This window comes from Oncorhynchus kisutch, linkage group LG16 (genome assembly GCF_002021735.2).
Source record: "Oncorhynchus kisutch isolate 150728-3 linkage group LG16, Okis_V2, whole genome shotgun sequence".
In the NCBI taxonomy this organism is placed as follows: Eukaryota; Metazoa; Chordata; class Actinopteri; order Salmoniformes; family Salmonidae; genus Oncorhynchus; species Oncorhynchus kisutch.
The window spans coordinates 45,904,076-45,919,015 of NC_034189.2; the positions used below are offsets into that span (position 1 = coordinate 45,904,076).

At 44.5% G+C, this 14,940-nt stretch overlaps 1 protein-coding gene and 1 pseudogene across 1 annotated transcript; both read right to left on the reverse strand.

Moving 5' to 3' along the window:
- Window positions 1-2,432: 2,432 nt before the first annotated feature.
- otomp (otolith matrix protein) lies at window positions 2,433-7,540 on the reverse strand. Its single transcript, XM_031793095.1, has 10 exons — window positions 7,333-7,540; window positions 7,005-7,141; window positions 6,681-6,783; window positions 6,517-6,595; window positions 5,049-5,155; window positions 4,771-4,945; window positions 4,150-4,217; window positions 3,803-3,987; window positions 3,512-3,671; window positions 2,433-3,432 (listed from the first exon to the last, which is right to left on the reverse strand). Exons 1-10 carry the CDS (start codon window positions 7,409-7,411, stop codon window positions 3,422-3,424), a joined length of 1,104 nt encoding a protein of 367 aa, XP_031648955.1. The 5' UTR covers window positions 7,412-7,540; the 3' UTR covers window positions 2,433-3,421.
- Window positions 7,541-11,680: 4,140 nt separating this feature from the next.
- LOC109906795 (uncharacterized) lies at window positions 11,681-14,112 on the reverse strand (annotated as a pseudogene).
- Between the last annotated feature and the right edge of the window lie 828 nt (window positions 14,113-14,940).

Genomic DNA, 14,940 nt, shown 5'->3' on the forward strand with positions numbered 1-14,940 from the left:
ATACCTTCTGATGTCTTCCATCTGATCTCCTTCAGTAGGTTACACACACACACACACACACACACACACACACACACACACACACACACACACACACACACACACACACACACACACACACACACACACACACACACACACCACGGCAGAGTGCACATGATGCTTTTCAGTAGTAGTCTCAGTCAGTGAACTCTGTCTGACCTGACTGATAACTGGTTTCACCCAGCTACGACCTTACACACTCTAGTCTCACCATCACACCCCTGTAGAGTAAGACACACAGAGGCAGACACACACACACACACACACAGAGGCACACTCACACACACACTTTGCACGCTGTCGTGATCTCCAGTCCAGTTAACTGGTGTCGGGAGTTGCATCACACTAGACAGTATTCATCTCTTTTTAATCACAGACGGAGACTGTGACAAAGAGAAGAGATGAGAGGCGAGATGGTACAGATCTAAGCAGCCATAAAGCCAGTCAGCTGAGATGTCCTGTCAGTATGAAGGAATGTGTCTTTAGAAATGATGATGAAACACCTCAAATGTCTCTCTCTCTCTCTCTGCCATGTTTTAGAGAAGAGATATTGAAGGAGGGTTTAACAAAGAGACTAAAAGAGAAGGACGAGGGTTGACAGAGGGGAGGGGAAGGGAGGGGGAAGTACTGTAGGGTGTGTGTGTGTGTGTTTGTGTAATGGCTGTGTGTGTTGTCAGGCCGATAAGGCCGATATGTCTCTCCATAAACAGCTCTGATTTTCTCTACATTTCCAGTGAATATGTTTAATTAATAATGAAAAGCTCAATCTCCAAACCGCACACATGAACACACACACACACACACACACGCATGTGCACCACACACAAACGCACACACACTTACACAGGGAAAGAGAGAGACAAAGGGAAAGACAGAAAGGTTAAGAGGGAGAGGAAAAGAAGGGAGGAAGGAAGTGGTTGAGAAACGGAAGAATAGAGGGATAAACAGAAAGGTGATTAGAAATAGGTAGAAAACAAGAGAGGGGGGGTGACAGGAATGGGGAGATTAAAAGAAGGCAGGAAAAGAGAAATGGAGGGATGACAGATAAAGGTTACTAAGAAGGATTTCTGTCATAAATGTTCCTTATTCCCTCCATCCAGTCTTAATAGTGGTCCACTTCGTGACGTAACCTAGGTTACCAAACAGTGTAGTTTGACAGCAGGATACAACTATCCCTTGGCACACACACACACACAGGCACACACACAGTCCCCGGGTTCCAGTTAATGTAGCGTCAGTGTGATTGCTGGGTGGGAAATGTAACGACACTATCATTCCCAGGTTGTGTGTGTGTGTGTATTCTGTTATCATTCCCAAACTCATCATACCCAGGTAATTTCCGGCTCTAGCTCCTGCAACGGTGCTTAACTTAACACATACAATCATGCGTACACACACACACGCGTGCACCCCCACATGCGCATGCCACACACACACACACACACACACACACACACACACACACACACACACACACACACACACACACACGCACACGTTTAGTAATGGCCCTAGGGTGCCATCTAGTGTCTAAACTGTGTGTGTGTGACGGGGGAAATACATCTCATGTCTAATCTGACTCATATTCTCACTGTGAGCTGTGGAGGAGAGGGGGAAGGAGATATACAGAGAGAGAAGGAGAATGTGACATAGGGGTAAATGAACAGGGAAGGGGAAGAGAGGTGGGGGTATGATAAAGGGAAGGGTGGGGGGGGCGAGAGAGAGGAGGGGGTATGATAAAGGGAAGGGTGTAGAGGGAGAGAGAGGGAGGTTATGAAAAAGGGAACAGTGGGAAGGAGGAGGGAGAGAGATTTTAGGGTCTACTGCACTAAAAGCATATGGAAACACGGTGCCAAACTCATTATCCACACACAGTGTACACACTTCCCTTGACTAAGCAGAACTGACCCTTCAATACAGCCAACCACTTACCGCAATGTGTGCGTGCGTGTCTGTGTGTGTGTGTTTGTGTGTGTGTGTGTGTGTGTTTGTGTGTGTGTGTGTGTGTTTGTGTGCGTGCGTGTGTGCGTGCGCGCATGTTATCAGTAGTGTAAAGGATGGGTGGTAATTGAATAATGACAGTACAGATCCTGATGGATCACCTGTCACTACTCCGTCCTCCATCCCTCCATCCTTGTCAACCTCTCCTTTCTTTCAATCCCTCCATCCACAGCTTCAAGTCAAATCAGCTCTAATTTGAGCCGTCAGCAGTGTAAGTAGGCTAAAGGCTTAGGGGTGTGTGTGTGTGTGTGTGTGTGTGTGTGTGTGTGTGTGTGTGTGTGTGTGTGTGTGTGTGTGTGTGTGTGTGTGTGTGTGTGTGTGTGTGTGTTACCCCCCTATAACGGCGCCTAGAATCCACTTCTTCCAAAGCAAAGACGCCTTTGCCAACATTTTGTCATCATTTCTTTAATATATTTAAAGAGGTTGCAGAACTACAAATACAAGCAGGTGAAGAGTATTTACACACAGGTCTCTTTAGAACAATTTAAATCCTGAAGACAGACAGAAAATACTGTAGTGTCACAGCACCAATATAACTCCGTAGAGTGAGTTACTCTACGGGTACAACATTAACAAAATATAGAGGTCATAAGGGATTGTTTTGATAGAGAGAACATTCTCCAGAAGAAATGATAGAAAAAAATTGTAATTCCTGTTCATTCAATGGTTTACAGTACAAACATAATTTCAGTGGCTTCAAACATCTTATCACACGTATTATCACCAATATTTCAGCACCTTCAAGGTCAATCAAAACGCTCTGAATACATGGTTTAATACAGTGTGAGTCAGCATTTGTTTTTAATTGCTGTGTATAGAGTGTCATGGATTACTGCTCTGGGTAGAAGTTCCTATTTTAGCACAGATCTAGGATCAGCTTACCTTCCCAAAATGGAACATTAACCACCAAAACATTAACCTGACCTTAGATCAGTGTCTGGTGGCGATTTATAGCTGTAATCCCCTCTCTGTCAGGTGTAGAGTGACTAGCTTGGTGGTCTGCTATACCAACCGTGGGAACGCAGTGAACCATGGGTGCACGCACACACACACACACACACACACACACACACACACACACACACACACACACACACACACACACACACACACACACACACACAGAGAGATTGTGATTCAGTGAGTTAATGACATTGATATTTTTTATAGGAGGATAAGTGACTACTGGAACTGTGTGGGAGCAAAGAAACACTCCGAATATCTACCATATCATCACACAGAGGGAGGGAGGGAGGGAGGGAGGGAGGGAGGGAGGGAGGGTGGGTATGGAGGGAGGGAGGGAGGATACAATATGGAGGGAGGGAAAGAAAGAGGTGGAGAGATAGAGAGGATGCTGGTTGATTTCTTTCTAGAAGGATCAGCACAAACCTGTGGGAAGAAACACAAGACATGAGAGAATGAAACCATACTGTCTCTCTCTCTCTCCACTCTCTCTCCACTCTCTTACTTTCACACTCGAAGGCCTGCAGGACCGTGGTGTATGTAGGACCCAACCAGGAAGTGTAACTACCCACAACCCTGAGCAGGTGGTGGGTAGAGTCAGAAAACAGGAGATCTGATTGGGTGTAGCCCACTGAGCTGAACATGGTGGTGTTCCCAAACGCATTCTGTAAAGAGAGAAGAGAGGGGGTGAGATGTCAAACATTTTAAATGCTCACATACATACGCAGGCACACACACACACACACACACACACACACACACACACACACACACACACACACACACACACACCTACCTGTAAGCGTTCCAGGTATTTCCAGACTCTACACTTGTCCTCTAGGCGTACCACCACAGCGTTAGCTGGTACCACAGCCAGGTGACACGTCTCATGGTCAAACGGCCCGGCCTCACTGCCATCCGGGCACAGCAGCTTCAGGTCCTCCAGTTCCAGGTCCATGGCCCATGATTCCATATTGTTGCCTAAGGTAGAGTAGAAGAATTGGTGAAGTGATGTGGAGGAGGCTGATCAGAGAAACTATGGAATACTGACACCTAGTGTCTCGAGCGAGAAATGCTGAAGTTTGCTAAGAGAGGAGACATTCTGAATGTTGGTCTTTGGTTAGATTTAGATCAGACTCTCACCATCCATGTTGTCAAAAATGGTGGTGTGTTTGACAAATGCCACATCGCCCAAATTCTCAGCCACACACCTGGAAGAAAGACTCAAGTCAAACACAGCTAGTTAAATAAGACACTGTTTCTCAAACCAGTCCTCTGGGATCCACAGCAATTCTACCCGATTCAACTAATCAAGGCCTTGGTGATTCGTTGACTAGTTCAATTTGTAGACTGGTGTTGGAATATATCAAATATGTGGGATGGTTAGGGGTCCCCATGGATTGGTTAGAGAAACCTTCAAGTAGGAGAAACAGCTCTTCTCCTCCCCACCTCAGTGTCCCAGCCTCTCCTCCTCTCCTCCTGACCTCAGTGCCCCAGCCTCTCCTCCTCTCCTCCTTACCTCAGTGCCCCAGCCTCTCCTCCTCTCCTCCCTACCTCAGTGCCCCAGCCTCTCCTCCTCTCCCCCCTACCTCAGTGCCCCAGCCTCTCCTCCTCTCCCCCCTACCTCAGTGCCCCAGCCTCTCCTCCTCTCCCCCCTACCTCAGTGCCCCAGCCTCTCCTCCTCTCCCCCCTACCTCAGTGCCCCAGCCTCTCCTCCTCTCCCCCCTACCTCAGTGCCCCAGCCTCTCCTCCTCTCCCCCCTACCTCAGTGCCCCAGCCTCTCCATAGTGTCTCTCTCGGTGGTTGTTAACACATATATGTCTCTCGTTGTCGTCTCCTATGCAGGCTTCACACAGGTTCTTAGGGTTGCTTCCTCTGGGGTCGTGTTCTCTGTCCTTTACTCCTGGTACACAGCTGTAGCCAAAGAAGTCCCCCACCGCTGGAGGGACACACAACGACACCAACAATACACACAGAGTCAGGGCCACATACACACCACAAACACCGAGTCAGGGTCAGACACACACACACACAGGTCTCACCTTTAGGAAAGTTGCATTGTTCATCGACACTGATCTGTGAGGTGTTGACCAGGAAGCCAATAGGAACAGTCCAGCCCACCGTGGTACGGATCCCTGGGTGACAGGAGCTACAATATCCAATCAATCAATCAATGAGTCAATCATTCAAATCGCAAAGTTGGTGTGGAAGAGGCAACGTTTTTTTTTCTGTCTATAAGGACACGCCACCTGGTACCGACAAATTGGAAGGTAAATTGCTGAAGCTGGACTCCCCTTTGCCACAGCTTCAATTTAAGCCTAGAAGACAGTGTGTGCCCTCAGGCCTGGAGGAAGGAAAGGGTCATTCCGCTATCCAAGAATAGCAAACCACCCTTTAATGGTTCAAACAGCCGACCAATGAGCCTGTTACGGGTGCTTAGCAAACTTTTCGAAACAAACGTGTTTGATCAAATACAATGTTATTTTACAGAAAACTACCGTTCAAAAGTTTGGGATCACTTAGAAATGTCCTTGTTGTTGCAAGAATAAATGATTATTGTAGCTGGAAACGGCAGATTTTTTATGGAATATTTAAAAATATATTTTTTTATTCTATTTAACTAGGCAAGTCAGTTAAGAACAAATTCTTATTTTCAATGACGGCCTAGGAACAGTGGGTTAACTGCCTTGTTCAGGGGCAGAACAACAGATTTTTACCTTGTCAGCTCAGGGATTCGATCTTGCAACCTTCCGGTTACGCTCTAACCACTAGGCTACCTGCCGCCCCGTATTGTATTATTGTATTATTGTAATATGCATTGCATTAAGTATTGCATTAAGTATTGTATTTTGTATTGTATTAAGTATTGTATTTTGTATTGCATTAAGTATTATATTTTGTATTGCATTAAGTATTGTATTTTGTATTAAGTATTGTATTTTGTATTGCATTAAGTATTGTATTTTGTATTAAGTATTGTATTTTGTATTGCATTAAGTATTGTATTTTGTATTGCATTAAGTATTGCATTAAGTATTGTATTTTGTATTGTATTTAGTATTGTATTAAGTGTTGAATTACGTATTTTATAATGTATTATGTGTTGTATTAAGTATTGTATTATGCATTGTATATTTTTTTGTTACCTTTATTTAACCAGGCAAGTCAGTGAAGAACACATTCTTATTTTCAATGACGGCCTAGGAACAGTGGGTTAACTGCCTGTTCAGGGGCAGAACGACAGATTTGTACCTTGTCAGCTCGGGGGTTTGAACTCACAACCTTCCGGTTACTAGTCCAACGCTCTAACCACTAGGCTACCCTGCCGCCCCTTGTATTAAGTATTGTATTAAGTATTGTAGTGTTATGTATACTATGTATTTTATTTGTTGTGTTGCGTTTCCTGTTTGGACCCCAGGAAGAGCAGCCACTGCCTTGGCAGCAGCTAAATACGGATCCTAATAAAAAAAATGGAACAAACAATCAATCAACTTATCTAACTGTTCTCACCTGCGTTCATGCATCTCCAACAGGGACAGGTCACTGGAGGAGCGACGAGCCAGAGCTACAACATAGTAGCTGATACCATCTGAGAGAGCAGACAGGATAAGGTAAGACAGGTTCAACTTTTACACACGGTTTCCTTCTCCCCGTCTCCCCCCCTCCACACTCACCCACTCCGTTGTAAGACTCTCCAGCAGCCAGTTCTAGTCCAAAGCACCAGCCAGCTGTGTAGATGTCATCAGCAAACATGGCTGCTGCATCCGCTGTACCATTCTGAACAGACATAGGTCATATTACTGATTAAAGAAGCAATAAAGTTATTGTTGCACAATTCAACTACCGTTTCTCTACAGGTTGTTTTAAGGTTGCACAACTCGGGTAACTTTCCAGAAATCCTGGTTGGAGGGTTCCCAGATTTCCTGCTTATTCTCTTGTAATTCCGTGGAATCATCCAACCAGGATTTCTGAAGCCGTAAAGCTGCTTTGCCACACACCTTGATCTTCTCCATGCAGTCTGTGGGACTCTGGCCACGGACACACAGCAGCGTTCCTCTGATATTCCGAGCTGTAGCACTCCCAGCCAGATCCAGACACTTCTGCTCCTCTGCCTCCGACACCACACACCAGGAGACTGAGAAAGACAAGGAATGTTTAACTGTTTTCAACTGTATTCACACTGGAGAAAAACAGGTACAAGCATTGCACCTATGCACCTGTTGCAAATGCTACAGAAATTCTCAATAGCTTTCACATTATGATGAGGTTCACCGTAACCAAGGTGAAAACACAGAATACATCTGACCTAAAGACTCCCAGACTTACTTGAGGTTTTCTGAATGGAGAACGAGATGAATGAGAAGAGGAGAAGAGTCACTGCCAGCCTTCTGTCCAGACGATCCATGTCGACTGACAAAATCAGAGAAATCTTCGCTCTCTCAAACACACACTGTGAATACGAAATCTCCTCTCACACACGAGACACACTCCAACTGAATGCTACAGTGGAGAAACCAGTAACCTGAGGTTTTATGGGAAAAAAATGCTTTCACATCAACCCCCTCTTATACCCTTGTCCTGAGGAACCCTCAAGCGGAGAGAGGGATGGGGGAAGGGGGGAGGGGGTCAGGTAAGAAGAAAACATTTCATTATTCTCCTCCATTCCAAAAATTCTAACCCCTTGTAGATAATCTCCTGATAATTGAAAGAGAAACGTTAGACAGCTATTCCGTTAGCTTTAGAAAGTGAGAGGAGGGGAGAGAGAGATGGAAGGAGATGGGGGAAGAGATGGGGAGCGGAGAGGAAGGGAAAGAGAGAGGATAGAGAGATGTAGAGGAGGGGAGTTGACAGAGAGAGAGAGAGAGGGCAGGGAGAAGAGAAGGTGAAGAGATGGAGGAGAGGTAGAGGAAGGAATAGGAGTTGATGGAGAGGGTGAGGGAAAAGAGAGAGAGGAGGGAGAGGAAAGGGAGAGTAGTAGAGGATGGGGATAGGGGGGGAAGGGGAGGCAGGTTGGCTACTTAGCTTGGCGTACCCACTCCAGTACACCTGGCATAGCCCAGCAATCTCTCTAATTAAAAGAGTGATGCAGACAGAGTGTCTCTGTGTGGAAGTCTGGTGGGAGGCTTTGCCAGGGAGAGTGGATACTCCCTGGGTCCCGCTCCGCCTGGGCTGAGATTAAAGATGTAGCCTAGCCGCCATAACAGGCTGTGTATTGTTCAGGTGTACAGTAGCCAGTCAAGGAAAACGTATTGGCTATCTGATACCTCTACCGCTCTCTCTGGGTCTCAGCTCACAAGCAGGCAGGTACACATACACGCACAGTCACACGTACATAATGACTAGCTCTACCTTGATTTAAGAGATTTAAAATCTTGGAATAGGCCAGTGGAAACAACAGTACCATGAAATTATGTGTTTGCTACCCAAACCGCTTTAACTATTGCATCCCGGGGTGCAACTTTCACGGGGGACGGGGACGGGGGGGCACATTCTGAAATTGCATATTTGTCCCCCCAAGTTTTATCATTGGAATGTGATACAAAACGAGCCAACGGTGTGCTTTAGGACCATGCGGATGCCTCAGAGCGGTCGGGTAGGCTGTTTGGAGTGTTTATCCGACTGAAAAAATGTGATTAAAAAAAGTTATTTCGATGATCAGAGGCAGTGTAGCTGAAGTAGTAGACTCCTCTCCCCGGTGCTGTGAAAGCACCTGAAGCACAGGGCAAGAAGGGAACAACCTTTTAAATTGTGGCCACAAGATCTTTTGGTTATAGCTAGTGGGGATGAGCTAAGATGAGGAACATGTCAGTCAAAGCTGCAGTTGAGCTTAATGGAGGGAAGCCCTAATGCAAACATGGACATATACAAGTAAAATAGCACAATTGATATGGATGCAGTCCATATTGATCAACAGTCTAATGTCAAAGCCTCTATAAAGGGCCTAGTGGTTGAGGCCAGGGGTCGGTTTGATATTGGGCAGTAATGTTTAGTAAAAGTAGGCTACCTGTATGTTGGCGGTAAGGCATTGCCTATATTGGTGAAGACTTTAATGTAGATCAGATTGGTTTCAGAACTGAAGGCTCCTACTGCTCCTGAATCAGTCATAGAAGGCCACCTTCGGTCCGTCTTGTGAACACAGGAGAGAAAGTATACTTATTTAGGACAATTCACTGAAAACACTCAGAAATTCAGATTTAGAAAAGATCTTTACTTATTAAACCTACTTATTAGTTTCTAATGAGGTGTTTTTTGAAAGTGAAGAGGAATTCTCCAATACCATAATTGAACAACACGGGAACAAGTGAAGTTTTCAGACAATGTTTCACCTCCTCCTCCTTGCCCTTCCTTTTCATTCTATGATACAATGAGGAACAATATACACTATTCCAATTTGTGGGGGCCAAAAAAATACAGATTTTTATTTCAACTAAAATCTGCATACTGCATCTTTCTTTACATTTGTACTCAACGTGTATTTCATTGCTTTCTATAAAGGCATGCTCTGACATATTAAATAAAATACATTGCCAGTATTCTTGGTATTTAGCTCCTCCACGTTCTTCTCACTGGCATTCAGTCTTGCTGCCAATGCTAGAATGATATCAGCAGAAACACTGTTTACCTCACAGCTAAAACTGAGAGACACATTACATGACCAACCCACTGTAGAACGTGAACTGATACACATGATCATATTTGCATTTTCACTCTCACTGGCAGTCAATCCAATTCAACTTTATTAATCATATTGATTCTCCCGCTAATTCAAGAATAAGCTTTTCTGCACAACCTGCATTCTCACTTTCACTGGCTTGCAGTCTGGCTCCCAAATTCCACAGCTCCACTCTCTGTTCAACCACCATGTCTCTCAGCGCTCTCAGCTCAGCCCAGACATCAGGTGGTGTGGTCGTGCATTTGCCTGTCGTGCCTGTAGCTTCAGTTCTTTGGGTCTCTATCTGAAATTCACTCACCATATTCTGTTCCCCTGTCCGTTGAGTGATGTCATTCTCTCTGCCCCCCTCCACTCTCCTCCTGAGTCCATTCCCCAGACAGACAGAACACCCTCCACTCTCCTCCTGAGTCCATTCCCCAGACAGAACACCCTCCACTCTCCTCCTGAGTCCATTCCCCAGACAGAACACCCTCCACTCTCCTCCTGAGTCCATGTCCCAGACAGACAGAACAGCAACACAAGCAGAGCTACAGCACCCCTCATTCTGATACAATGCTATTTCAGATATGATAGTCTACAGAGCTCAGTTCCCTTCCTTATACACACACATCGTAGTGAACCACATGGGACACAAGCTGCACGTGTTCTCAAAGGTGAAGTCTAGACAATAATAAAACCAAAGACTGATAAAATAGAAGACAATTGAGAAGGTGTTTCCTTAAAGCAGGTCATTTCGATCAATGAGGCTACGAGAATGCTTGTTGTCATTGTCTGTCATTTGCCAGTCGCCAAGGTCATCAGATTTCAGGTTGAAAACACTGCTCCAGATAATTGGGATAATGCTAAGATGATAGGACCTGAAGGGGCATGGACACAGAGCCAAACACAGAGCAGTGTTCAGGGATGAGATCTACGGTGCCCTCCTAACTTATTTAAATTAGGCCAAAGTACAGAATGTCACCTTTTATTTCTCATGTTGGTCCTCTGTGTCTCAGCTGGTAGAGCAAGGCCCTTACAATGTCACGATTGTGGGTTGGTTCCCGCTGGGGCCACCCATAAGAAAATGTATCCATGCATGTAAGTTGCTTTGGATAAAAACATCTGCTAAATGTCATATTCTGTGTTATTATAGCGTAGGTGTTAATTAGGGAGAAAGAGTGCAAAGTTGTCTGCCCAAGTTATTGTACCGATCGAGCAGGCATGCATTAAATTGCTGAGGAGACTAAAGTAAAAAAATATATTGAAAAGCGGTGTGATAAAAGCTGATCAAGGCATCTGTGTCCAAAGACCTAGCTTTATTGCACTTTGATTATTTATCCAATGAAATTGCTTTATAATAAAGCAACAAAAAGTGTTGACGTCTGTCCAGATACCGGAGGGCACAGTAGTTCATCTAACTCTAGGCCACTACGAAGAAGTAAAGACTATTTCTCTCTAGAACTCCCTACTGTATGTCCTTGGATCCATACTGATAAACAGTCAGCCAGATACCAACACTATCAGATGGATAGTAACATTGCTGGTAAACAATTTAGTTATATGGGCGATTTCATTGGCAACTATCTCAGGGGGCAGAGTTGCACTTGTCTCTTTTCCCCCCAGATGAAAATAAAAGAGGTCACAGGTCTAATTAAAAGGTTAAAATAAAACTTTAAGGAGTATGGTATTGAGGTACAGCGTAAATTAAGAGTTCTCTGTTCAGACTTCGAGTTTGTGTTTTACTTGGTGCTAATGATAGGCACATTTGGAACTTGTTGTGGACAGACTATGTCATGACTCTATAATGTCACCTAATCATCCATCCCAAACCTTCCTCTCCCCACCAACCAGAAACACTGCGCTACTGTCATATTGAACTAATTAAACACATTAAATCAGGATGTTATACAGACTGCAAAACATAAATAATACAACATTCTGCTTTTATTGATGCATTTATTAATACGGGAGCCATTTGGACTCCAAAAGGCCCTGACATACACTCTTCACTAGAGACCATTACAGCATTCATTATGTTGTCACACAGTGAAGAGCAGGAAGCCACTGAAGATGTGATTATTTGAGTTATCATAGAGCCGGTTGCTTGCAGGGATGTGCATGTACACCACGTCTCCCTCCTCCAGCTCTAGACTGACTCCATTAGACAGTGGCTCATAACCGCCAGCATTATATCCCTGACTATACATGATTTTCTGTCCATTCTTATACATGCATGCATAAAAGTAAAACGAGGTCTGGACACTCATGGCAGTGAAGCTAATGTAGTAGAGTCCTCTCACTGGTGCTGTGAAGACACCTGTATCAGAGGAGAGTAAAGAGGAATCAACACTTTCTGTTTCGCATGTTCTCTTTTGGCATGCAACAAAATCACACAAATCAACAGAATGCCATTGATGCCCGATAGCTAAACAAGAAAAGTTATAACTTTGTAGCAACAGTAAGTACCAGGCTACTTAACCTCCTAGCCTAACGGCCATAAGAGCGACTGGCCTCAGATGCCCAGGCCTATGAAGGATGGTTTGGAAGGATGACCACGCAAGACTAAAGAGCAACAAGTACATATCACATTTTCAATGGGCGTTCAAAAAGGGACAGTGTTGGTTTGAAATCAGGCCAGAGATCAGTGAAAGTAGACTACCTGTAGCTGGGTTGAAGACCTTGCAAAGATTTTAGTGTATACCAGTCTGGTTTCAGCAACAAAGGGACCAACAGTTCCTGAATCAGTCAAACCAGCAGAGAAGGCCACCTTTGGCCTGTCTGCGAACACAGGAAAGAAAACATACAGATTGAATGACATACTGTACTTCTAGTATTCTTAAGTCCGCAGTGAAAGCTGCATTACACCCTCTGGCAAAAGATTAAACGTTAATAAGCGTCTATGTATGAATCAGTGTTAGGAGTGAGCATAATGATAATGGTAATGATAATGGTTGGAGCTTTGAGTGAGATCTCAGGGAGAGTGATGTCACCACATGACAGAACTCTTCCACTGTGGCAGATGTGAACTATCTAGGAGTAGGGGGGAGCTGAATACAGCCAAACTGGGCGAGAGTGGAGAAGCTTTGTGACGTTTGGATAGATTCAAAACTGACCAGAGCAGGCGAATCAACTGTTACATTTTCAATTGTGTGTGTGTTGTAGAGTTTAAACTGAACTGTGACGTCACCCTAAGATCGAAGACGCAACTGTGGCTCTCAGAGTGACAAGCTAATGTTTTGCTAGACGTGTGTATGTTTGAGATCCTTCGATGTCGGCTCTTCCTGTCATTGTGAAGCAGAATTCACCAAGCGTTGGATTGTTCACCCACTAATAGGGAACGTGAGCTGGGTTTAGACCGTCGTGAGACAGGTTAGTTTTACCCTACTGATGATGTGTTGTTGCAATAGTAATCCTATCAAGGCAATCATCTGCTTTACCTGCAGTTGCCCTCTTCAGCTCCTCCACCTGGCTCTCACTAGCACTCAGTCTGGTCTCCAGGGCTGAACAATCATTAAAAAGTCATGACTACTCTTATGTATAATGCACTTCCTATGAAAAGTAAGGTTAAGTACAGTAGCACTTATAATATACATTATGTAAACATACCTGCAAGACACCACATATTCCATAGAATTATTACAAGTACATATTCAAGTATTTCTGTCATTTAGGTGAACTGTCCCTTTTTAAACAACCAGTAAATCACTCTCACTTATTACCTGCATTCTCAGCCTCACTGGCTGTCTCTCTGTCCCCAATGGGGGATATCTTACTGCCACTCAATCCAGCTGTCAGGTCTAGAATGATAGAAATATGAAACAGTTCATGTTGACTTTGCTTGTGGAAAGAGGGGTCTGAAAAATCCCAGGACAGGAAATATGGTGGGACATCGTTGAGGCCTTATGTGCCTCTTGGCGTAATAAGGCCTAAGTACATAAGTGCCTTACAATCTAAACTGAAATAAATGTCCAGCCAGAATGTTAAATGTTCATTATTTCCACTCTCACTGACAATCAAATGTAACTTTAGTTGACTCTTGACTATAAAGCAATAAATAATAAGCTTAAATGACCTGCATTCTCTTTCTCCACTTTATACTTGGTGAGCATCAGCTCCACCCTAAGATCGGTCACTGTTTCTCTGCTCCTCAGCCTCACTGGCTGGTCGCTCTGACCTCCATGTTCCTCAGCTTCTCGCTCTGCTCCACCACAGTGGTTCCCAGGTTGTGCACTGTCTCTCAGCTCCATCCATATGTCAGGTGAGGTGGACATCTGTTCGTTGGTTGTCTCTGAAGCGCAAGTCATTTGGCCCTCTCTCCCTGCACTGTGACCCTTTTGAGTGATGTCACTCTCTCTGACCCCTCCACTCTCCTCCTGAGTCCATGTCCCAGACAGACAGAACAGCAACACAAGCAGACCTACAGCACCCCTCCTTCTGAAACGATACCTCTTCATATATGATGCACTTTATGAGGCTCAGACTTATATACACACAGCTCAGTTAAGCAGTACGTGTACAAGAGACACGTCATACTCAGTGGAAAATTACTAAAAGCCATAAGGACGTTCCGATAAAAAAAAAAACATTTGATCAGATAAGATTCAACACGTAGCAGTTCAATCGATGTTGCAGGAGACTGTGAGAAGTCTGCAACTGCAGTGATCTCATGTCTCAGTACCGTTTGTTTGTGAATAGGTACAGAACTATGTGGTAAAAAACACACATTTGTAATATAATCAGAATCTATCAGAGCACTTCTAGAACAATTGCTGCAGCTGTAGTGTAGAGCAGACAGGGAGTGAATGGGTGCATATTTTGGGAAGGGAGGGTAGTGCATTGCAGTAGTAGGCAATGAGGGGAGGTCAGGTTTGGAGTTTAGCCGTTGGACAGAGGTTAACAACCCTAGACTTGTGATATGGGAGTAGGGTGTTGCCCTTAAAATATGTTCTTGGGTGAGTTTTGCATTATTCCAACTAATGATTATGATCGGGGAGGGGACGCTGATCCTAGATCTGTACCTAGGGGGAACTTCATCCCAGAGTATATGATAGGTGTGATTGACCATTGTCAGATCTCATCCATGTAGGCTGGATCTAAGCATTATGGCCAAGGTTCGAGCATTCCAGGCAAAAGGGAAGGTTACGCCATACTGCTTCTCCACTGATCCAGAGTGTTTCATATCTGCCTTCTGTAAACACAGAAGGGGAAGGACGAGGTCAAGGGACCACGAAAGCTGAGAAAGAATGAGTTCAAGGCAATGAAAAAAAAAAAGATCACATAAG

Bases quoted from the DNA above. Each gene is read 5' to 3' on its own strand.
- otomp (XM_031793095.1), bottom strand. From the start codon at position 7,411: ATGGATCGTCTGGACAGAAGGCTGGCAGTGACTCTTCTCCTCTTCTCA. The intron at 4,218-4,770 runs GTAGGGGGGAGA...TCTTTCTTCCAG, and splicing joins GGAGAGGCTGGGGCACTGAG to GTGTGTGGCTGAGAATTTGG. The intron at 3,988-4,149 runs GTGAGAGTCTGA...ACTCTACCTTAG, and splicing joins CATTTTTGACAACATGGATG to GCAACAATATGGAATCATGG.